The 24,885-nt window shown below is 50.7% G+C and overlaps 1 protein-coding gene across 3 annotated transcripts in view; it reads left to right on the forward strand.

Annotated features, from left to right (window-relative positions):
- LOC116947816 (mechanosensitive cation channel TMEM63B-like) overlaps positions 1-24,885 on the forward strand; it is a 99,372-nt gene that overhangs the window by 46,152 nt on the left and 28,335 nt on the right. For all 3 annotated transcript variants that reach the window (XM_032963992.2, XM_076071078.1, XM_076071079.1), the window contains 10 exons: positions 2,532-2,616; positions 8,263-8,300; positions 10,265-10,407; positions 11,368-11,419; positions 12,131-12,239; positions 14,362-14,435; positions 16,718-16,798; positions 17,601-17,709; positions 18,225-18,358; positions 24,469-24,591. In XM_032963992.2, coding sequence (XP_032819883.2) covers positions 2,532-2,616; positions 8,263-8,300; positions 10,265-10,407; positions 11,368-11,419; positions 12,131-12,239; positions 14,362-14,435; positions 16,718-16,798; positions 17,601-17,709; positions 18,225-18,358; positions 24,469-24,591 — 948 coding nt within the window. The remainder of the gene's footprint in view (positions 1-2,531; positions 2,617-8,262; positions 8,301-10,264; positions 10,408-11,367; positions 11,420-12,130; positions 12,240-14,361; positions 14,436-16,717; positions 16,799-17,600; positions 17,710-18,224; positions 18,359-24,468; positions 24,592-24,885) is intronic.

A 24,885-nucleotide genomic window follows, 5' to 3' on the forward strand; every position in this document is an offset into this window, starting at 1 on the left:
CGGGCGTTGTGGTGAAATACCCCCCCCCCCCCTTGTACATGTATCATCTATAGCAGTTCGTCACTTAAGGGGGGCTGTGTTATCCGCATCTCGCGCGCCCCCGGCTGATTCGCGTTTTTGACGTGGGTGGCCGAGCGGGCGTAGGTAGGAGGGTGGCTTTGATCACGAAAATTCGGAGCTGGCCCAAATTGCGCCGAACCAATTTCAGAAATTGCTGCCACCAGGTAGGTATCGAGTGACGGGGTGAATAGTCTCCCAACAAATTGCCCTCCCTGGGATCAAACTGATAGCTTATACGACCAATCGGTCAAGCGGAAAACAAAGAAAAATTATAAAAACACCGACTCTGCTGCGCTGTAACCGAATAGCTTCGGAAACACTTTTGTGACGTGCACGGAAACGTTAATACTAATCGTGGCATTGAGCACAAGTTGATTATCCGTGCACCAAAGAGGCCGCCTGTTTTGGCTTGAGAACGATGGTGGCAGCATGACGTCCAAGACGACGGGTTGACGTTTAAAGATATGGACACGGGAAATGAGAGAAAGCGGAATGTGTTTTTTGAACTTTAGGCCCTGGATCTAAGATGACCCTGACAGTGGGAAGAGTAAGTAACACTTATGTACAAATAACAGGGGCGGAGCCACAGAGGGGGTTGGGGGGGCTGAGCCCCCCCCTGAAATTTTGGGAAAGTCGGTAATCGGGATAACCGGATATCCGGCTGCTGCAAAATGCTGCCTGCCACCTTGTGCTGCCCTGCAGGCTGCCACCTCGTGCTGCCCTGCAGGCTGCCACCTTGTGTGCTGCCCTGCAGGCTGCCACCTTGTGTGCTGCCCTGCAGGCTGCCACCTTGTGTGCTGCCCTGCAGGCTGCTTGAGCGGCAGCCTTTCGAACTTATTAGCCACATCAGCGGCTCCGACCTATTAATAAACTCCGCGTTCAAATCCAATAAAATTAGTTTTCTATATTTGTGGCGCCCATTAGAAAACATACACTGGATATCTCAGAATATTGAAGTCAGCCCCCCCAAAGTCAAAATCCTTGCTCCGCCCCTGACAAATAATGTAAAAAAAAAACAACTGTGTGGTATTAATGCAAAATGTGTAATAAAACAGCACTGCCCCTGTAACTACACTCATTAATTGGCCGATAACACCTTACTATATAGAGGATCGCAGAGCTTGGGGAGAAATTTGGCACCGGCTCAGCCTTTTTTTGTTTTCTCGCACCTCTGTGTCGCGTTCTCCCTCTCCGAGAGCCCAAGAGTTCTGTGTGGCGCGTTACAAGTTGACATTATAATTAGTTGTTTCTTGGCCACTAAGTGTTTTCCACTCTACTCCGGTTTTATCACGAGTCTGTTTTTTTTTAAGAGTTGCGTGAGTTTTCTCCAGGCACTCCGGTTTATTCGCCCACTTGCAAAAATTGCACCGACAGAAAAGGAATTTGCCTGAATAAGGCCTTGAGGTTGTTTTGGTTAAATTAAGGATTTTGTTTTTAAATATCTTCTCATGGTGCGGTTGAAACGGCTTTGGCGAGTGCGAATCCCCCTTGCCCAACTCCTCTCGTATTTTGTCGATCTTCGTGCGATCTCAGTGTTTGCGATTGCTTGTTTGCAAGTCGTTTTGATTGTGTCCGTAAATAGTATTTTTATATTAAGGCTTTTCGCTTTGCGAGAGATTGGAACGCCGCACTACTTTTCACCAATTTAAACACCTTTTCAGAGTCGATTAAAAAAACCAAGCGTCGCGCTACTTGATACCATTTTGTCCTTTCAAGGATATGCCTGATGGTACGTACGTAGATGATGATGACGACGACGACTATAAAAAAGCTATTATTTTTACGGCACGTTTATCATCCGGTCGTCGTGTTTTCTCGGTGCGAACCTAAAATCGATGACAGGTGTAAACAAGGATGCACTCGAGTGCTCAAGTTAAATTACAAACAACTGCTCAACTGGTAAGAGTGAGTGTGAGCGTCAGATTGTAGTTATTAATGACACCATCAGCACTTCATTAGCATTTTCCCGACCCCCAAATGTTGCATCATCCCTGCATGCACACCATACTTCTCTGTTTCGTAATGGATACGAATTGAGTAGCAGCTATAAATCGACGTCTTAAGTTGTGTGAATCCAGCCGCTGGCTTAAGAGCGCTGCGAGTGCGAATCGCGCTCTTGGAGAACGCTAGCAGTGGACACGAGTTCACGATGTTTTCCCGCTCTCTTTCATCACTCTGTACTTTAGTGATTGAGAAAAGGCAAAAGTTCACCGTTGAGCGTCGGCGATAGTACGCCCGGCGACTTTCAGCGGTTGTCACGCTGCTTAATGACAGCCAGGTCTGCCTGGAAGAGCAACTCTGAATATCTATGTCCACATTTGTATGTACCTCTCGCTATGGCCGTTGGCTACTGCTTATGTATCATCTTACTCCGGTCTACCGGCGACCCGGAAAATATTGATGAATCCCTTTTGCTTATGCCCTCGCGGTGTCTCTCTCTCACTCTCTCTCGCTCTCTCTGCATTCTACAGCTTCACGGGGCTGTACAAGGAGAGGAACAGTCGCCCCCAGCTGGAGACGCAGAATAGCGTCACCGACTACGAGAGCAAGGACAAGGTGGGCCACTCGCCCTGCCCCGCCCCCCCGCACCCCTCGTGACCTTTCCCACATTCCTCCCAGTTTCGCGCTGTTGCCACCGTGCCAAGACGTTGTGAGGTGGAAAGTCCCATTTCGGAAATCTCGCAGAGCTGTGCGCTAATTGTGTACGACAATGGCTGCACTCGGAATCGTTGGATGGGACGTCTCCCAAAAATTATCTCAAGTGGCCTCTTTATCGCTTACGCATTGGGCGGGGGGGTGGGGGCGGGTGGGGTCACACTTTCCCACAGTTGGAGTGTCAAGTCGCATGGCACTCAAACTATCGTTTAAACAATTGTGAGCGCAGAAGTTTAGACAAATTTAGCGAGAAGTTAAATTGAGTGCATTGACTCTTTGCCGTCATCGGTAGCCAGGTTTTGAGGCCTTCCGACTCGTTCCACGCTTTCGAATCACGGGCACTCGAAACCCAGGGACTCTGCATCGCCAGCTCAGTGCTGTGACCTCTCAGCCACTTGGCCCCTGTCCCAAATTCATGACTTCAAACCCAAACGGTGTAGCACTTGACCACCGTCGTCTCATCATCGCTCGGCGCGCGCGCGCGTTTGTTGTGCAAGTGCTTGCGAGCAGGCACCTTAACGTTACGGCACCCCTCCAAAACCTCGGCGGCGATTCAAAGAGCCCTCGCTATTTCAGGATCGATTCTTTTTTTTCTGCTTGCCTCCATTTCGTCGTCTCGTCCGCTCCGTCTTTGCTCGCTTGCACGCGCACGTGCTCCGCGCGACACGAGCAGGCACTTTCCCTCGATGCGCCGCATAGCGTGGGGCCTGAGAATTGGCTTGCAATCAAACGGTCGCTTGCCATTGCGCGATATGTTGTTGGCGATTGCCCTCAAGCAGCGTGAAAGCTTTTTGAGAGCGTTTAGTTTGAAGAGCTCGCCACCGTCACGACCATCGTCATCGCCGTCACCGCCGCTCTGTTTTCGTTTATTTATCGACCTCGTCAAGGGCAGTGTTTGAAATCTGCGCGCTTTCGCCGCGGGGCAGCGATCGTCATCGCCGCGTGAGTGGGCGTCGATGTTTGAACGATTCTGTGTTTTGGAAAAAATAATCTTTTTTTACACAAACACGCGCTCACGGGCACACTAGCGGCAAAAAAAAAATAACAAAAAATGCAGCTTTCTACCCTTTTTTGGTGGGCCAGTGCGTAGCGGTGTACACATCTGTGCGAATACGCCCAGAATTGTACGGCGAGGGGTGACCAAATTTGGAGAAAGTGATACGATTCGGCATTGGGAGCTCACTGAGAAGAGATAATCTGCTAAAAAAGAAAAGAAAAAGCCGCTGCGGTTGAAATTGCTCCTTTTAATTTAATCCAGAGCAGAAGTATTGGGGTCCGGTAGAGAGGCTCGCGCGCAACATACTGCGTGTACACGCGCGCAAAGCCGCTAACTGAAAAAGGATGGGCGGAATTAAATTCAAAAAACTTGGCGGGGTTTTTTTTTTCTCTTTCTCAAATTGTTTAATCAAAGGATAAAATTAAACTGCAACCCCTCATTAAAAATGCATTAATTACAAACAACTGAAGATGGGAAAAGTGCCAGAACGCAGGGGGCGAGCTACTTTGAACGTTGCCTTCTCGCCGCGCGTCAGTGCGGTGTCTCCCTCGGATGTTAAGGAGCATTAACTGTCCCGATTTTTTGCGAGTTCCCAGCAGGCAGGCCCTGTTTAAAGTGGTTTTTCGGTCGTTAATTCAGCCACTGCCGCATCGCTCGCCGGACGGATAGGGAGGAGGAAGCCGTTTATTTGTACGCATTTGATAATTGCCTTCCAATTGGCCATCGCTCGTTACCAGGTAATTGTGCAGTGAGCCACGAAGACGCACTTTGCCATTTTTTTTTTATTGGCTTCGTTTTCGAATTGGCGATGCACGCCCGCGGTCAGACGTGGGAATTTGTAAAATTACGTTTTTTAAAAATAATAATCGAGCGCCGAGGATGTACGGTGGCGCTAAAGGCATTGGACACGACCGTCGCTGCTCGTGAAGTCGCCTCGTTAGGGTGAGCTAAATGAGAGTGCCGTGGTGTGGTGAGCCCCACCACCCGTTGTGGTTTGTAATAGATGCCTGAAATTCACTTTTAAGTTAATCCAGCCCAAATAAATCACTTCACTGAGTGGGATTTTTTTCCCGTCGGTGCGAAACGTCAGGTGTCGGGGTGGGGCGGGGGCGGGGCGTTTAAAATTATGCAATCTTCATTTGGTTTCTTCAACTTGCGCCAACAAGAAATGTAACTGCGTCTTATGACCCGGTAAGAACAGAAACGCTTGGACCGTTACAAATCGGTCCCTCTCACTTCCTCCCGCGCTTCTGTAACCGAACGTGCACTGTCAGCGACAAGAGGCGGACATCGCAAACGGACATCCAACCTCTGGCGTCCGTTTGCGATTTCGTTTTTTGCGCGGCGGTAACGGAGCGTGGCGCCATTTGGGCAGCGTCTCAACGAGGGCGGGCGAGCGGGGACGCGCGGGCTACTGGCCGAGCGAGCGAGGAGGAGGGGAGGGGGGGATCGAGGACCGGTCGGGACCAGCAAGCGGACGAGGTAAAACCGACGGGCAAGTTCGGGTGACGGGCAGTGGGGGTATAAACGACGAGCGGGGAGCCGATGCCGCCCTGTGGGTTATGGGCGCGGGTCGGGCGGCGGGGCGATTCGGGCGTCCCTCGTGCGCTCGTGACGCAGCTGCGCGCGTGGGAGTGAGATGTGCCCCGCGCGGGGAAGTCGCCAATCGTGGTGCTCGCTCGTTTGCGAGTGGGTGTTTTTGCATCATTAATGTGTCAGACGAGCGAGGGAATCTATGGGTGCGTGCTCGCCGGTCTCTGGGGGTTCCGCGGTTATAATTGTGCTAATTGAGCAGCCGGGTTTTTGACGCTTGGCTGCGAACAAGGACTTCAGCCCCCCCCCTCCCATGCGCCCCCCCCCCCTCACTGCCATCACTGACCCCCCCCCCCCGTCCCAGTCCACAATAATCGCTCTCACCACCCCACCCAACTCTGACATCGCTCCTCAACCACCAGCCCAGCGACCCTTCCCTGTGCGCGCGCCTGTCACCCCCACTACCAGTGCATGATGAATCACTTCTGTGTGTTTGTGTTTGTTTATATCTGTCTGTGTGTGTGTGAGACTGTGTATGTCCGTGTGTGTTTGTGTCTCTGTGTGTGTGTCTGCGTGTGGGGAGTGCTGGTGCAGCAGTTAGCATGCTGCAATACGAACCCGAGGAACCGAGTTTGAGTCCCGCTCGCAGCCATCATCAGTGACGTTTATCTGAACCGATCCTGCGCCTCCTGTAGGTCGACTCAGTCTCAAATGAATACCTGATGTAGTGTGTAAATATTTCCACGAGGCAGACAAAGGTGGCCGGGCGTGTTCCTGGCCCCCACCCACCCCCTTGTGTGCAGTAGTGCCAGCCTTCATAGGTGCTCGCTAACGTCACTTCCCCCAAAAGTGTTATCGTTATATGGGGGTCTTGTGTTTGTGCATGCCTGCGTGTGCCTTGCATGCATGTGTGTGTCTGTGTGCCTTCTGTCTGGGTGCGTGGCATATGTCTGCATCTTCCGTCTGGGTTTGGGTGTGTGTGTGTCTGCGTGTGTCGTCTGTCTGGGTGCATGCATATGTGTCTTCTGTCTGGATACGTGTGTGTCTGTGTGTCTGTGTGTGCATTCCGTCTGACTGACTGAGTCAGACAGACAGTCAACCCATAACATCGGGATCTGTCCCGTGACCTCCTGTCAGCGAGCGTTCGAAACTACACGTGACCTTAAAGTACACATAGCCTGGCACAAACCCTGTTGTGACGTCACCGCGACTTAGTGTGGAATGGCAGCTGTTGTTGTTGTCTTTCATCTGGGTGCGCGCCTGTGTGATGTTGTTGTTTCTGTCCCGGCTCCTTCCTCTGCTGTCCTTCACTCCCACCGCACACCGCTCTCAGCCCTTCCCTCTGGGTGATGAATGGGACTCGGTTACGGCACGCATGTGTTAATGGAAAGCTTTTCGTCATCCTGCGTGAAAATTAAATCTGCTCTGAGACGGAGAGGCCCCTCGTGCGAGGCTGGCGGCGGCACACGGAGCGGTGTCTGGCCCAGAAAAAAACCTTCCAATCCACGAACGCCATCGCCAGCTTCGCGATCCGTACGCGCTAGACGTTGCGGGCGTGCAAACACATCGATTCGTAGCTTAATGTCGATTGTCCAATCTCGCGAATCGCCGATTGTCAGTTTCTTGTACGTTGCATGCAATGGGGGGGGGGGGGGGCTTTCTTTGACTCCTGAAGCCGTTTAGAGGCGGCTAGATTTTGGTAGAATGTAAATAAAATAAAAGCCTTGAATAGAATCACGGCCGTGGACGACGACAATTCGTCATGGAATGATTGTGGGGGTGGATCACGGGCAGCCCTGTGAGGCACGCCATGGTACGCATCCCCCCACCTCCCCACCGCCCAGAGATTCTATTCAAGATTTGGTACTTTTTTTTAAAGTCTTATTTATTTTCAGGTCCTGTTTGTACAATTTTGTGCTTTCCGTTAGCCTCGTTGTAACATTAACGTACCGTCGCACATGCTCTGCAAAAGAAAAAAAATATATATATAACCGGGAATGATCGGTTCTCACAAACACGATTCTATGCATGTGTTGTGAGTGCCAAGTGTGTTTATTTGATGTTTGCAATTCAGCTTCGCAACCTCCACTCCAGGGTACGTCCTCGATGTAAAAAAAATGGAAAGGTTAAAAAACAATTATCCTGAAAACAATGTGGAAATAATTTCAAATGTTCTAATCTGTATATTTTCTACTTATAAGAAGACGTGACTATAGGAGTGCCAAATCTCAGCTATCTAGCTCTTTTAAACGACGTTGTAGTTGCAGTGACTCACTCACTGATTAAAATCAGTTGCATAAATTACTTATGCGTGTGTGCATCATCGTGTGGTTAGTGGTGGTTGTAGGTAATAACGATTACATTTTATAGAATGGTGTCATCCAAAGCAAAAATTGCGCTGGAAAATTTGTGCCGTGCAAAGTTTCCGCACGGAGGCGACGTGAAGCCACAGACAAGTGCTTGGGAAGGGCAGCCAGAACTGGTGCCAACATTTGCCCATGCTCTGTGGTCCAATATATTTGAGTGTTTGGCCAGCTATAATATACATATGCACACGCTCGCACATATTCTTCATTGAAAAAAGGCAAATACGCATACACACGCTTGTGCCGAAGCATCGCTTGACTCTTCTGAGCGCGTGACCAGACGCACGTTTGTCAGCCCTTCGCTTTGTTCAGCGAACCACTCCGTCAACCCGCTGAGAAAATATTGGACCGGACGCTGAGGGTTTGCTCGACGGTTGTTGCTCGTGTGGCAGACACAGCGAGCTGGGTTTGCACGCATCTCCCGGTGAATAAAGCCGCGTGGCCCAGTGAATTGTGCCACATTCCTGTCTGCCGCCACCGTTGTCAGGTCGTTGTTTGAGTTAGCACGCTGGCGGGTGTTTGCACGCTGGCGCGCGAGCGCTGGCTGCCCCACCGGACTTTATACGACTGTCGGGCGTTTTTAATTTCTTACCCTTCCTCCGCCCACCCACCCACCCCCCTGCCCCCTCCACCGCCCCCCCCCCCGTGCAGGGTTTCTGCTCCTGGCTCACCGCCATATTCAGGATCAAGTAAGCGGCGGCGCTGTGCGTGTCGGTACCGAACGTTTGCGGCTCTCTCGCCTGGGCATCGCGACAGGGTTATTCATCGTGGTGTTTGTTTTTAGGAAATTTGAAAGGGGGGGGGAAAAAAAGTAGAATTTCACCCGAAAAAAATTGCGAGGAAAGTGATTGCCCGTTCACAGTAAACGTCCCGGATTTATGCGGTGGCGGTGGTTTATTTTACAGCGTGTGACCTTGTAAAAACCCGAGTTGTTTAAACAGCCGTCAAATGTTTAAGAAAATAACTTTTTTTGCATCCCTTTCAAAATAGTCCGAACAAAATTATCACGATGTTGAATGGAGAAAAACGAACATCAAATAACCCTATTATGTTACTTAAAGCAACTGCAATGACAGAGTGATGTGGTCGCTCACTCACCGTCTGACTTTCTGCCACTCACTTTTATATTTTGTGAGGTAAAAGTCATAAACCTTGAGCGTTTTTTGTGTTATAAAATGACGCGACTATTATGTAAGAGAAAAAAAACCCCACTACTTTTAAAATAAATCTTTATCCTGGAAAAGCTAAACATTTTTTCTGGAGGGTCTTGTTAGGACATGGCTTGAATTTTGTCACACATGTGTTTCGTTACTCCGTTTTTTTTTTGCGTGTGAAAATGCCGCATAAAACACTCTGCTCGCAGCTGTTACCCTGACAGTTTAACCCTGTGAGGGCCCTATTTGCAAAGAAGGCAACATGTTAACGATTCGGCATCACAGATCACGATTGTCATTTCATTTCCAAATCTTCGTTCGCGCTCTCCCTCTTCCCCGATTTATTTAAATTGTGCTATTGACGTCACGAGACCGTGAATCCATTCGGAAATCTCTCGGAGTAGGGCGACCCACGTGTCGGGAGAACTGTTAAATAGAAAGAAAATAATTTCACGAATTCTCAAACAAAAAGCCTTCAAGTGGCCACGCTGCGAGGCTGTTTGTCACACGACAGCAGGACAATGTGTTTTTCTCTCCGTGTCCTTAGATATATAGCATTTTAAGCAACAATTCAGTGAGCAACCAAATTAATCTGACAGCTTGTTTTGTGCAGTCACCGGTAACCAGGCTTACACCATCAACCCGCTCCGCTACGCTTGAGGAACCCAGTTCGATCTCCGTGCGGCAGTGACGCAGATTCAAACCCAGGATCCGACCTCAATGCTCTGACCTCTGAGCTACCCCGCTGCTCCAAGCTGTTTATCCTCGCATGCATGCACGCACACACACACACAATTTGACGGTTGTATCATGAACGTGACCATTTATTTAAATTGTTGAATCAATGATTTGTTAGTTACATGCCTGCTGACAATAGGATAGAGCCGTTCATTCATCAGCTGTGCAAATCACTCGGTAATATTTCGGTGCGAGTCCCAGTGTTACTGTGCATGCATTTCGGCGTGGTGGTATTTGTGTGCATATGTGCGTACGCATTGTTCATGTGTGTGCCTTTGTGTACATGTGTGCACGTGCACTTGAGTGTTTCCGTGCGTTATTGTATGTGAACACGTGCATGTGCGAGCGTGTGTGCGCAAATGTGCATGCGTGTGTGTGCTTTTGCAAGTACATGTGCAAGCGTTTGTTTGTCTGCGTGTGCGCATGTGTGTGGGTGGTTAACGAAAGTGGAGCAGCGAACGAACCCGGCAACCCGATTTCGATTTATACTCACGACCAACAGCAGTGACAATTATCTGAATCAGTCCTGGGCCTCCCCAAGGTTGATTCAGCCTCAAATGAATACCTGGTTCATTGTATAAGCATCAGCGTCGGGGGAGACGAAGGCTGGGCGTGGTGCTGGCCACCCCACCTCCTCGTGCGACGTGCCGGCCTTCAAAGGTGCTCGCGAACGGCGCTTGCCCCAAAAGTCTGTGGATGCTATAACGGGGGTCTTTGTCTTCGTGTGCGTGCGTACGTGCGCGCGTGTTGTCGCCGTTCAGGGATGAGGAGATCAAGCACAAGTGCGGCATCGACGCGGTGCACTACCTTTCGTTCCAGCGCCACATCATCGCCCTCCTCATCATCATCTGCATCCTCTCCCTCGCCGTCATCCTCCCCGTCAACTTCTCAGGCACTCTGCAGGGTGAGCAACGGGTGGCTGCCTGCGGTGTGAGAGAGAAGTGCAACAGACATACGTGCAGAGCCTCGCTCTCGCTGTGGCACATGCAAAGGCCAATGCAGAGATCCCCTGTGTGGCCTCAAGTGCTGCTAGCGAGTGGCACCTAATGAAGGCCGGAACGGCACATGAGGGGGTGGGTGACCAGCACCACGCCCGGGGCCGCCTTTGTCCCCGCAATGGCGATGTTTACTACACACCGCTCCATGTAGTCATTTGTGGCTGAGTCGACCAAGGGGGAACCCCAGGACCTTTTCCGATAATCATCACTGGTGTGAGTCGTGGCACTACCGTTCCTTACATGCATACACACGCACGTGCGTTTCTTGCGCGCGGGGCTTAATTTCAACCGGTTGCTGTCTGCATCAGCGACCCAGGAAGTGTTTCCACGTCTGGCACACCACATAGTGTATACTTCCGGCGATGGCCGTGGCTACCATTAGTCACGTCGTGTCACCTGCTCCACGTTAGCAGTAAAACACACATTTTCGTGAGAAATCAAGCCTTGGCAATTATGGGTTCAGTGCTTTGCTGCGACCACATCACCCTAAAACAGTCCATTCGCATTGGCTCTCACAGGCTAAGCAAAGGATGAGCCTAGATCGTGCTTGGATGGGTAACCACCATGTATAAGAGGTAGACTAGGTTGTGCGGTGGGCCGCAGAGGGCAGTGCTAACAAATCCATTGTTGTACTGCACTCCTTTGCTCCCGCGTCTGTGCTTCCTTGCCTGACCGGTGTGGCAAGAGTGCGGTCAAATACTTTCCTACGGGGTGTCTAGGAGATGGCAGATCAGCGGTGGATTTCTGAATCTGTCTGTACTATCAGTGTTAACCTCCCTTGGTGTATATGTCAGATGTTTTTTCTTCCAGTTGCTGGAACTCACTGCCCTGATGGTTGATGTTCTGTCCCATGTGTCACGCCGCAGGTGGTTCCCCGACCAATTTCGGTCGCACCACAATAGGCAACCTGGAGTCCACGTGAGTGACATGCATGTGTGCACAGGCACCACGTGCGGACACGCACACAGCACAAAGACACAATGACAAAGATCCTCCCTATCGCCTTAACAGACCTTTTGGGCAAGTGCTGTTAGCGAGCGCCTATGAAGGCCGGCGTGGCACACGAGGGGGTGAGTGCGCCAGCACCACGCCAGTCCGCCTTTGTCTCCCTAGTGGCGATGTTTACACACCGTGTCAGGTACTCATTTGAGGCTGAGTTGGCCTAGGGGAGGCCCAGGACCGGTTCAGATAATCGTCAATGGTGTCGACCGTGAGTGGAATCGAACCCGTGTCACCAGGTTCGTAGCGCAACTTGCTAACCGCGACGCCACCGCTCCCCACACACACACACATGCATCCACACACAACACATACGCACACACGTGTGTATATAGCCCAACACACACAAATATGTACGTACATGAAAATACGTACGCACAAAAAGCAGGGTGGTCACGCCAGGCGCCCCTCCCAAAGCAGACGCCACGAGAGCGTGGGGCCAAATCGTTTGAAATGAATCTGGGCAGTGGCGGTCAAATTTTTTGTTGGAGCGGGGAGGGGGAGATGATGGCACCTTGCCCGGGTGCCAAAATGTCTCACTACGGCTGTCTCCATCACTTTGATCACCCGCTCGCCCCCACCCCCCGCCCCCTCCTCCATCCGCTTCTCACGGCTGACCTCTCCGCGCAGGGACAAACTGCTGTGGCTGCATACAATGTTCGCCATCCTCTACCTCATCATCACCATCCTGGTGATGCGCCACCACAGCGCCAACCTGCCCTACGAGGAAGACGAAGTGGTGAGTCCCCCCTTGCCCCACCCGCCACCGGCCCCTCCCGAGGTCATGGGGTCAGAGTTCAAGAAACTAGAGAGCGCCGTAGGAGAGGCGACCACCGGGGTGGCTCGGGGGGATTCAGAATGGCCCAAGCCGATCGCCAAGATGCTGAGTTCGAATCCCGTGCCATCAACTCGTGAGGTGAATTGCCGCCGGGATTTCAAGTGTGCGGCGCGTTTCTGGTCTCCATCCGGTCAGCAAAAACTGCACCAGCAACAAGATGAATAGTGCCGTCATCATCATTAGACCTCCTTTGCCAGTACCAAAATATAATAATAGGGTTTTTCCCCCTTTTTTTTCTGGCAACAAAACTGAAACCTTTTTACAAGGATTCATGTCAGCATTAACCACAATACCTGCAGTCAAAATGCAAACAAAAAACATACTATGATAATATATGCATTGTCCTTGAAACTGATTGGTCGACACCGTCCCACACCATCCCTTGGTGTGGACCAATCAGTTTCAAGGACAATGCACATATATTATCATAGTATGTTTTTTGTTTGCATTTTGACTGCAGGTTTTGTGGTTAATGCAGACATGAATCCTTGTAAAAAGGTTTCAGTGTTGTTGCCAGAAAAAAGGGGAAAACCCCTATTATTATTAGTGCCGTCATCATGTAAAGGAGCTCTTCTAAGGTGCCTGGCCATTGTGGAAGAGTAGACCAAATACTTTCTCTTGAGGGTCTCTAGAATTCTACTCTCTCTCGTGAAGGCCCTCCGGCCTGCGGTGAAGTGAGCAAGCAATTGCTGGGGCTGCCCCTTTACCTTTTTACGTACATTTTTTAATAAGGCGCGGTTGCTTGGGAAAATCTGATTGATCGTTAACCATTGTGTATGTATGGTGAACTTCTTTGGCACCGTACGTAGCCAACCGTGCTAATCGGAGGTGCGGGGGAGGACAACAAACTAAACACAAAAAGAAATGATGAATCCAGTTAAGAAAAACAATAAAAATATAGGCTGCAGCCTCTAAAAAAATCACCGCCGTGTAATCTATGCCAGCCCATCCTATGGCAGCCTCCTCGTGTTTGCGTTATTTATTCGAAACACATTTGCGCCGGACAGTTTTTCCCCGAGACGCACGCCTCTCATCAGGCCCCCAGCGGGGAAGGATTTATGTTCAAATCGTCCGCCGCCGCTGCGGTTAATTTTCCAGTTTGGCATCAATTTTGAAAACTTTTCGACTTCTCTCGTCGTGTGGGAAAGCTGCCGCGGATCCCACACACACCGAACACCGCGATCGGACGTGTGTGGTGCTGCGTCTCGCATCAAATGGTCCTCTACCCTCTATCTCGTGCCATACCAAACACCCCGCTAAGGTTGGGTTTTACCAGGTAAAGCCCACCGAGCTATACAGCTCTTTTTCAGAAGCGACAAGGCCATAAATGATAGCTCAACGAACTGGCTTATCATGTGGAAATTTATAGCAGCCAAATACTCTTAAGCACATGTTTATCCTAAATGTGGAGGGGAATAAACGGAGGACCCGGAGAAAAATCCACGTGACCACGGGGAGAGAGCAACACGAACTCCAAATATACAGCAGCAGGCGTCCGGTTAGAGATCGAATCCACGACCTCCTGTTCACCAGGCGAGGTAGTTAACATCTCATAGTCACCGTGGCACCCCGGCAGCAGAGAGTGCAAGAACATGCGTTTTTGTTCAACCTTCCTCGGTAGAGGGGGTGGGGGGGATCTGTGGGAATTTGATACGTACTTTTCCGTGCAATTACACGGCCTAGCCTACGCAGAAAACTGCGACCTTTGGGGGGAAGGGGTGGGGGGGGAGTTTAAAAAAGTTATTATATTCGAGTAAAATACGTTTCCTATATAGTTTTTCCAGAATAATTATCTAAAAACATTATCCTGCCTCGATCGTCGAACTGCAACTCAGCCGGCGAACGCATGGGCTGCGATTGTGGACGCGAGGCCCCGGGGTTTTGCCCTGCCGTTTGAACCCCCGCGATGAGCGGTGCCAGAGGTGAGAGGAGAGGCCACGGAGGATTTTCACAGCCAGCTGTTCCTCTCTCTGCTCATTACCCGACTGACCCTGACCCTAACCCTCACTTTTGTGTCGGCCAGGTGTCACGGACGCTCTTTATAATCGGGATCCCCAAACACCTCGACAAGGAAGACATTCTAAAGAGCCACTTCTAGTAAGTAACACTCACGCTCATCGCACGTGCACATGTGGAGTGTGTTCCTATGGTACCCCCTGAGTGGGTTTTCACGGTTGTGCTGTGACAGCTCTCCGATTTGTTTGTTGGCTGCACCGCGTGTTGTTCATTTTACATACGGGAGCGTCGCGGTTAACGCACTGCACTACGAACCCGGCTACCCGAGTTCGAGTCGCGTTCACGACCAACACTGGTAACGAATATCTGAACCGGTCCTAGGAATCTTCTAGGCTGCCTCGGCCTTAAACAAGTAAGCATAACATCAGCATTGGGAAGACAAAGGTGGCTGGGTGTGGTGCTGCCCACAGCCCCCTGTCATGTGCTATACCGACCTCAATCAGTGCTCGCTAAAAGTACTTGCCACAATAGTCTGTTAAAGGCTATATGGGAGGGGGGCAGGGGTGGGTGGCTTCCCTTGGTCTCTTTTCTGGATGTTGTCCGACGTTTTGCTTCACGTGCTCGCACGCGTTGGGAGCTTTTTTAGAAATGTTTTTTCGGAAATGGAGAGAGGGCGATCGCTGCTCAGTTCACAAATTGACCAGAGCCTCCAGCACGCGACGGGGGCGAAACGTCGGGACGTCGTGCTGGACGAGGCGTGGCCCAACCCAAAAAAAATGGAGAACTAGTTTTTGTATAAAGCCTGCCGAAAAATAATGCGGTATAAAGCTCTGGCAATTGCATATGATGAGTGAGTATATTTATTTCCGGCCGTAGGGGTAAATGCCTCACCGTGTTTTACCTTCGCTGCCTCCAGTAAATCTCTAAACATTTCCTTTATGAAATAATAATCCGCACACGGCACGGCGCTGCACGGCGCACTCAGCCCGGCGTGCCAAGTGGCTCCCCACAGAGTGTCCCGACGTATCGAATAAAAACTAATGCGAGCTACACCGCAATCTATACATCATCCAATTAGAGATACATTATCCACACTCTGCTCCACCCTCACTGGATAGATTTATTTTGGCTAAACCCAAAAAACTTTGACAGTCACCGCCGAGCGATTCTTAATTTCCAAGAATTATCACATGCGTGTTATTAATTCCGAAGTATTTTTCCACCCAAAAAATAAAGGTCACGCGCTCGCAGTCCGGCAGGGGATTGTCACGGTGAGAGTTGAGTGCCCAGTGCCGGATTAGGGCGCGAAGAGGGGGTGGGGAGGGGCCCCCTGGTGCATGGTGCACATGTTGGGTCTGTGCCCCCCCCGCCCCCCCCTCGGAGGGTTTCAGGAAACTGGAGGATATTCCGTCCCTAGCACAGGGTTCTCTTAACTGCAGTTTTCCAGCGGGGCCACGTGATAAGAATGAGCGTGTGCTGGCAGGTCACGCGGTGAAGTGTTGTGTCACCTGTACGGACGTTGTGACACCACGTGGCACGCTGAGGTCATAATGTTTGTGCACGTGACCGAGAATCTGTGTATCTCTCGTCTACACCTCTCTCATTTCTATCTCTTGTTTATCATCTCTATTTCATTTCACGAATGTGTGTCTGTTGTCCACAGCTCTCTCGACGCCACCTCTATTTAATCTCACCAATCTGCCTCTTTTGCCTCCAGGTTTTTTCATCCCTTTTTCATTGCAGTATTCTGTGCCTCCGTTCTCATCTATCTTGTTTATCTCTCCTTCATCTCACTAATCTGTTTTGCTTTGCCTCGGCGGGCCACTCGGAGAGTCTTCTTTGGCGAGCTGTGGCCCGAGGGCCTCCTTCAAAGGGCCCCCGTCTTAAAAGACAAATCGGATCTCTGACCGCAAACTTAACATTCAGAGGGGTCTCTCTGCGATGCATAGCTCTCTGGTCATACGTTCACGTAGGTCAGGCATGAGCAGAACCAGAGCTTGCAAGTGGGTGGCCTGAGATGGACTAGCAGTGGCGTGAGACCAGAGGAGTTGGCGCGAGTCTTGATTTTGACTGATATTGTGTCGGAGATGCTGAGCCGGCACCGCTGAAATGCTGAGTTCGAGTGCAGGTTGCAGCCGCACGCGATTTAAACCGGGTTTGCCGCTGGCTGGCGAGGCCAGGAACACATCTGGAAAAAAACCTTTGGAGACAAAAAGCGCAAAAGTGCAAATTCTCGCATACGTAAAACGTGTAAGAACCGGTACAGCCGAAACGTCAAATCTTAATGCGAGACCTTCAGAGGTCACCAGCTGGGAGTCACCCCCCCCCCCCTCAGGCACAGGCTCCGGCAGCAGCGCAAACTGCTCCCGCCGTGAATCGGGTGCCGCGTTAACGGTGCCGCTTGGTCTCGCGTGTGCCCGCAGCGAGGCGTACCCGTCATGCACCATCACGGACGTGCAGTTCTGCTACAACGTTGAGAAGCTCATCAAGCTGGACAAGGAGAGGTACCGATCGAAACGGCTCCTCGCCTCGCCGGGCAATAGTGACGATCTGTTGACTCGTCGATTTTTTATTTTCAATTCGTTAATGTGTGTTACGTGACCCTTTGTATGTATCACGTGATCCCTGCATGAATCACGTGACTCGTGCAGCCATTAGATAGAGGTGCTGCATTCACTGCTAAAGGATTACGGAATCCGGTAGTGATAAATCATCAACTTATATAGGGGCTTAATCGTTACAGGCTTACCTGACCTCTAACGTCATTAACTCTGCCTCGTACAACAATTAGCTGTTTGGGTCACAGTGCTGTTGACGAATGTGTTTTTTGTTAATTGCGCTAATTCACCACCGTCAATGTAGTATTACCAAATACATTCTTTACCAGTTACTAGTTCTTATATCTTACACACTGTACTGCATCACCAAATTCACGCTGGTACGAGCTTTAATGACCATGCTCAACCGTTGAAACAACAGTTTGCATTTGAATTGTGCAAGTTGGCAAACAGAGAGTGATCCTATACTCTAGTGGACATGAGGAATGGCATTTGAGAAATGTTGCAGTACTGTTTCGCCTATGAAATATCATGGTTCAGTTCCCCTTCTGCACACCTGCTTGTACCCACCACTCAACCTGCCCTACCTCCTCCGCCAGCAAACTCTTGGCAGGCTCAAGGGCCTACCTCCCCCCCCCCCACCTCTCGCCTGAACGCTCCTGTCCAAAGAGCTCTCCCGAACCAGGCGAGGAGCCCTACGTGAGACCAATGAGCCCCTGTGTGCTCTCGTTTGTTTGAACCCCCGCAGGAAGAAAGCGGCCAAGGCCCGGGCGTACTACGACAACATGACGGACGAGACGATGCGTCCCAAAATGTACGGGGAGCTGTGCTGCTGCGACTGCTACGGCTACAGGAAGGTACGCCGCGCTGCCAGGCCTCGCTCTACGAAGTTTATTTTGAGCCAGGCGCTGTGGTGGTGGTGGTGGCGGTGGCGTACGCCTTGATTCACTGTTGCCCATCAACACAGTTTGTTCGACGGATGGCACCGAAGCAATACATCGGCTTGCAGCCATCGCCGCCCAATGGCTGAAGGTCCAAAACGTGTATTGCCGTTAAACCTACGCATCGGAGGGGATAACACCGAAACATTCCGCACCCAATCGATTGACGAAATCCATCGCTGTACCGCCAACTCCTGGCCACCTCACAGTCCAATCATACAGACTCTGGTACTGCCAGGCAGTCCACTTTCCATGTACTAACCAGGCTCAACCTTGCTATGATTCCGTGATCTGCCGAGAGTAACCCGGAGAAAGCCCGGGGCCAACTGGAAGACGAATGAGGAACATCGGAGCTCTGTTGTACACACACACTCGTCCGTCGTTATCCCGCTTGCTGTAACCACTTGGCGTGCGTTTGCTCACCGGCGTAGGTGAACGCGCTGGAGTTCTACACGGCGTTGGAATCGCGCCTGACGGACGAGTGCGAGGAGGAGAAGAGGAAGATCCCCGACAATCCCCTGGGCATGGCCTTCGTCACCTTCCATGATGACAAGAGCGCCACGCAGTGAGTTGCTGCCTTCCACCCACAAACACAGCTAGCCTTTAAAGAGACTGTTGGGTGCAAGTGCTGTTAGCGGGTAGCACCTATGAAGGCCGACACGGAGGGGTGGGTGGCCAGCACCACGCCCGGCCGCCTTTGTCTCCCCAGTGGCGATGTTTACACACCGCCACCAGGTACTCGGTTGAAGCTTAGTCGACCTAAGGGAGGCCCAGGACCGGTTCAGATAATCGCCACTGATGTTGGCCGTGAGCAGAAATGGAACTCGGGTCGCCGGGTTCGTAGCGCAGCGCCCTAACTGCTACTCTACCGCTCCCCACGACCTCCACCGTCGACAATATCTGCTGTGTAAGAGGATAATCTTACGTACGTATGTATGTTGAACTTCTTTCCCACCGTACGTCGCCGAATGTGCTCGGGTACGTTTGCGCGCTTGTTTGTCCAGAGAACAAATTGAGATGATAGGGGCGGGACAGAATACATGAAAAATACGTGAACAATGGTATCAGAGCTTAGGAAGACACCAGGGGGTTGGAGAGTTTTTAGAAATGTGCAGTCGAGACAGGTTTTCATTCATAATAAAGGTTTTTGGGTTAGATCGCGTTATTTATAAATGTGTCGTAACCCTCCACCACCCGACACGGCCAATCAGAAAAAAAGTGTCACGTTGACAAAAGACAAATAGTTCAGTACTTTAGCCTCTTCAACACACCGGTGGGATAAAGCAGTGAACTATTTGTCTTTTGTCAACGTGACACTTTATTGCTGATTGGCCGTGTCGGGTGGTGGAGGGTTACGACACATTTATAAATAACGCGATCTAACCCAAAAACCTTTATTATGAATAATATTGGTCGCGAAAGCCTACGTGTTAAACAGGTTTCCATTCCATTGTCATCCGTAATGTGTTTGTGCTGGTGTCAACCCCCTTTCATATCCTCTGTGTTGTGTACCTGAATGGTTTTGTTCATAAAATGCGTTTGGAAGAAAAACAACGCTGTGAACGAGTATGCCGTTATAGCGCTGCAGCTCTACGCTCGACTGCAACTTTAATGCCTATTTCTTCCTCATTAACCAAGCTTTAATCCTTATGTCAGGACAGCCCAGGACACGCACGCCTTGATAAATATCTCTGCAAGTAAGAGCTGCTTGTTTGAGTTTTTTTTTTTCCATGTTGAACTCTCCTTTTAAGTTTTAACATGGATAGGAGAATACTAAATAGGCGGCTTGGCATTACACTGAGAGACAGAAAGAGGAACGCATGGAATAGTGAGCATGCACAGGCCAAAGATACGATGTTGACTGTGAAGAAACGTCAAGTGGGCTTGTGCAGGACACGTTTCTAGAAGGGTTGATGGCCAAAGGGAAAGAATAACGACGGAGTGGCAGCCAAAGCGAGTGAAAGCAAAGCGACCGAAAGCACGTCATCCGTGGAGATGGAGCGAGCAATGAGATCAGCTCTTGCGCAGGTGCCGGTTGTATCGTTGCGTCACGGGACAGTGAAGGCTGGCGACAACTTGGGGAGACATTCATTCGGCAGTAGACTGATCATGGCCAATGATGATGATGATGACGACGATAATAAAAAAAAAATACTGCCCATCGTGGCAGTGCCCGCGATGGCCGGGCCGCCCGTTCTGCTGAGAGTGGCACTGCCCCGGAGGTAGGATGATTGTTTCCTGGCACCGTGTGGGAGCTCCTCGGGCTGGCCGGCGTGTGTTTACACGGCTAGGCGGCGCGGTTTGTGTGTTTACTCTGCCCCGCACCGTGCTCGATGCTCGAGATAAGGAGCAAGAACGGCCTCTAAATGCTCCCAGATGCACAGCAGCGCCATTAGGCTTGAGCCCGTGGGAGTTGACGGGGTTGGGGGGGCTGGGTAGGGGGGGCCCGAGAGTTAGTTGGTTGGAGATGGAGGAGAGGGGGTAGGCAGCAGCAGCAGCAGTGGGAGGAATGGCGCGTCCTTGCCAAACTGCAGAAGTCGCTACTGCGTAGGTTTTGCGCGTTGTGCCGTGCAACTCTGCTATGTGTTTTGCCGTGTCGAACACCACGTGGTGATCGACACGATGTCCGACGATTCGCTCCATCACACTGCAGGTCACAACTCTTACCTTTCTGCTTCGTTACCTCTGACCGCTCGACTTTCGAATCCCATCGTGTCATTTCCGCCAAACTCTATCAATTTGACAAACGTGAACTCTTATCTTTTACAACTTTGATCGGCCTGCTTTGTTGCTGCTGGCCGCTTGATGCTTTGGCTGAATTGGGCCCACGCCCAGCAACTGTGTCCAAAGAAAACGACGTGCCGGGAGCCACTTTAGGAACTTAACGACGGAGTCGCTCGCAATCGTCGTCGGTTGTGCAAAGTTGCCAGCCCTCGAGGTTCCAGGAATTTGGAGGGGGACATATGTTGAACTTATTTCGCACCGTCTAGCTGTGCTAATTGGAGGTGTGGAGGAGGACAACAAAAACTAAATGCAAAAAAGTGGATATAAAGAAATAAGTTTGTCAATCTAGATTTAAAAGTGCACAGCTCAAGTTGACTTCCTCATATCAGAAGGAAGAGCGTTCCAGACGGCCGCAGAAGCGCATCTGAAAGCGCCCGATGCGGTGACCGTCTTTGTTCGACGGCCAGTCCAAAGCCGCTGACGCGAGGATGGCCGGAGTTCGTGTGATGGTTTTATGCTCCTTGACGGGACATTGTGCCGAACGTCACACGGGTCCAACCGGAAGACACACCGCAGAGAGCTGCAGACGTCACCGACCAGTTGCAGTTTGGGAAGCCACGAGTCTTATTTTCGTTCTTGAGAAGCCGGCGTGGCGACACGCCTGGGATCTACCGCTTTGGAACCAAGCGTTGCTGGGTCACACGGAGATTTGTGAAACCTCACAAACCCCGCTGTGCCATGCGGGGTGGCCTGGGGATTGTAATACGGGGGAGCGGGTCTGCGAACCTGTCTGTGTGAACCTTTAAGTGTTGTTTGTCCCACATGCAAAAAACGTCCCTCGGAAACAGATTGGTCGATCACTACGACGCAGAACCCCATATTGAAGAAGTGCTTTGAGGATAAATGAAACATTCCCGGATAATAAATGTCATTGATATTTTCGTTTTATGCATTTCCATGCCCGTTTTTTTTTTAAATTGACAGTCTTGGCAGACCTCACTTGGTAATAACAACAGAGAACTCGGAGAAAACGCATGCATGGCGATAACGCTCGGAGCGCTGCACAGATGCACGTTGTAATTCACTGCCGTGGTGCCATCTCCTGGCCATTTCGCGCAGGCACCCGCTTTTATTTTTGCTATTTCTAAAACTTGTCTTGAAATACAGTGCAAGTGAATTGGTTTAATTAATATATACATGTATAAATATGAATTTGTATATTTTTGCTTTAGCATTAAACACGAATGCACCCGGGGGCATTTGTAATTTTCTTAGCCAAGGCATCGCTGGTTTCTGGCTTTTGTAGAACGGATCGGGCGATGACTTCTCAAGCCCCTAAACTGTTTCGGTTTCCTGGCAGATGAGAACCGCCCTTGGCGGGTCACTCAGACGCACGGGGGAATTGCGTGAGCGAGTGGCGGTGCCTGCTTTGGCGTAACGTGGTTGGCACGGGCCCCGGTGCAAGGAAACAAAATGAAATTGAGTGGTCATGGCCATGGCCACGTCATGAGAGAAAAACTGGACAGAGATGAGAGGCAAAATTAACCGCGGGAGTGTATTGCAGTGCTTGAATTAGGCTCTTCTGCTGAGAGAGGGGAAAAAATAAACAGGAGGAAGACGGTGGAAGAGATGGCTGTGGCGACGAAATCAAAGGCTTCGGATGCCACTACTGCATAACGAACGAAAGGAAGGAATGGAAGAAAATGAGGGAGGCCTTTGCAACCGCAGTGGGACGTTAGTGATTGACAACAACAACAACAACACTGCGTTACATCGGGGCAGGTCCCCTGTCCAGTTCCCCCTCTGCTTTGTAGCCCTGTGCCTCGGACCGAGTGCAGTGGCACCGCCTGCACGCCAGCCAGCTACGCAACGGCGGTCAAAACCCACGCTTGTTATTTCCCGTGGCCCTTACAGGCGCGACCGCTCCTTCCCCTTTAAATACAGTATCGCTTCGCCGCTGCTCCGCTGACCTCCGAATGTGGAGCTCTTGCGTCCAACCGCTCGTTGTGATTACACTATCGGGGAATTAGCGCGAACGTTTACACAAGCTTCCAGCTTTTCCTGCGCCTCGGTTTTCTTTTTTTTTCTTTGCGCGCGGGTGTTAATTTCGTTTTTGGGAGCAAGAAAGCGCACGCACGCATGCACGCTAGCGAGCACTTGCGCCAGAGCGGATCGTGGTTCGCTTGAGGGAAATCGTAAGCGACGGGTGTGTTTTAATTTTCAATTTTGTGAGTTTGTGTTGGCTCGGGAGTGTGGCGCACGGTTTTAAACGCTTGCCCTCACATCAAAGAGCCCGAGTCACCGCCTCCATTTTGACATTTTAAGCGGGGGGCCCCCGTGAGCCAAGAGAGGATTTCCTCTTCAGTTCGAGCATTCAGCGATGCTTAATTTTTTTAGCGCTTTGGCGCTCGGCTGAGAACCATCTTTTTGCGCAAACGTTCCTCGTGGAATAATTTTTTTTTTTACCGTCATCCTACACCTTCGCTGCCTCGCCGCGCTTCGCTCCGCGGCATCGCGGTGTTTTTATTGAGATTAAGTAAACGCGATGTTTACACACAACCGCGTTGAAATGAAACAACCGTGCCACGTGTGTATTTTGTTTAACATGAGTGTATCGAGCCTTGGCCACGTTTACTTGACGTACAATATTACATGAAACTGTTATGTAAAGGGTGGGGTTGGGGGGTTAATAGGTATCGGGTCTCCCTGCTTTATCAGCCCGCGATGATCGGCGTGGTGAAGTATGGTTAAACAAGCCCTCCTGTGACCGACTTGAATTTTATCACGACTCGTTGGAGTCGGTGCCTCGAAGCGACTTTTTTTTTTACGTTGTGGGTCGAGTGAAGCAGCCTCTAGTGGCCGTTGTCACTTGAACCCAGCTACATACATCGTTGACAAATAAATACGTAAAAACACGGCGATTCTTACACGTGCTGTTTTTGATGCACAGTGCCCTGAGCTTGGGCGCTGGGCTCTGTTAACACCTGATGATGCTGGCTGTCATCTTCAGCGAAGGGTCACACAAAATTGTAAAAAAGTATTTTGTTCGTTTTGCAACGTAATTGAACTGCTGAAAAGCCAAATCAATTTTCATTTTTTCACTTTGAACTAACAACTCTATTTGTTTGGATGGCGGAGGGTTTTAGGTAAATATTGACATGATACTTACACAATATGAGGCCTTAACTCCCCCACTCCCCCCAAAATAATAAATTATTGAGAATCTGTATTTATCGATATCTAATATAATTTATAAAGTGCCTTCACTCAAGGTGCTTGACATATCTCACAAAATGGTGACAGAGCAGAGACTAATGTAGATAGCAGGGGGTCTACAAGGATTGAGGAATGAGTGTGTGTATGTATGTACGTTGAACTTTTTTCGAGCACCGTATGTAGCCCCAACCGTGCTAATCGGAAGTACGGGGGAAAGACAACAAACTAAACACAAAAAGCAGTTCGAAAGAAATTAGTTTGTCAATCTAGAGGATTTAAAAGTGCATAGGTCCAGTGGCTTCTTCATATTTGAAGAAAGCTTGCGATGCAATGAGAAATACAGGGTGCCACAGTGGGGAGATGTTAACTACCTCGCTTTGTATACAGGGGGCCGTGGGTTCATTCCCGACCCTGACACCTGTATATTTGAAGTTGCCATGTTGTCCCCGTGGTCGTATGGATTTTTCTGCGGGCTTTTTCCCTCCACATTTAGAATCAACATCCGTTTAGAGTATTTGGCTGCTGTAAATTTCCAAGCGACAAGCCGCTTCGTTGAGCTGTCACTTGTGGCCACGTCGCTTCTGCAAAAGAGCTACGCAGCTTAGTGGGCCTTACCTGGTAAAATAGAAAATAGTTTAAAGTTTTAGGTAGTGGGTACTCGGGGATCACGACGGCGTCATCACTGAGCCCCTCACTGCGCTGTGACCGACGCTGCGTCTCCCCCCCCCCCGGCAGGGTGATGCGCGACTACAAGAAGCTGCGCTGCCTGGGGAGCCCCAAGACCTCGAGCTTTGGTGACATGCTGCGCTCAAAGCACTGGGGCGTCAAGTATGCGCCGGACCCCAACAGCATCATCTGGTGAGACCCTCCACGGGGTCGACGCGGGCCCCGGGGTACGGCTCGGTGGCACCGCGCACCACCGCGTCGGTTAAAGCCCAGGGCTCGATTTCAGCCCGGGTCGACAACCGGCACACCGCATACAGTATACCTCTGTGGTTAAAGCTGGTCACATGGCCTACTCAACGCCTACTCGCAACCCTGCAAAGCCTTCGGACAGCGCGTGATGCTCCGCTGGCTGCTGCGAGAGTTCCGAGTGGAAATGTTTTCCATCTCGTGACAGCTCGAGGGTGATTGTCGATGACAAATGTCATT

Source organism: Petromyzon marinus, chromosome 31 (assembly GCF_048934315.1).
Source record: "Petromyzon marinus isolate PM22_M1 ecotype Great Lakes invasive population chromosome 31, UKy_Petmar_22M1.pri1.0, whole genome shotgun sequence".
Taxonomy (NCBI): Eukaryota; Metazoa; Chordata; class Hyperoartia; order Petromyzontiformes; family Petromyzontidae; genus Petromyzon; species Petromyzon marinus.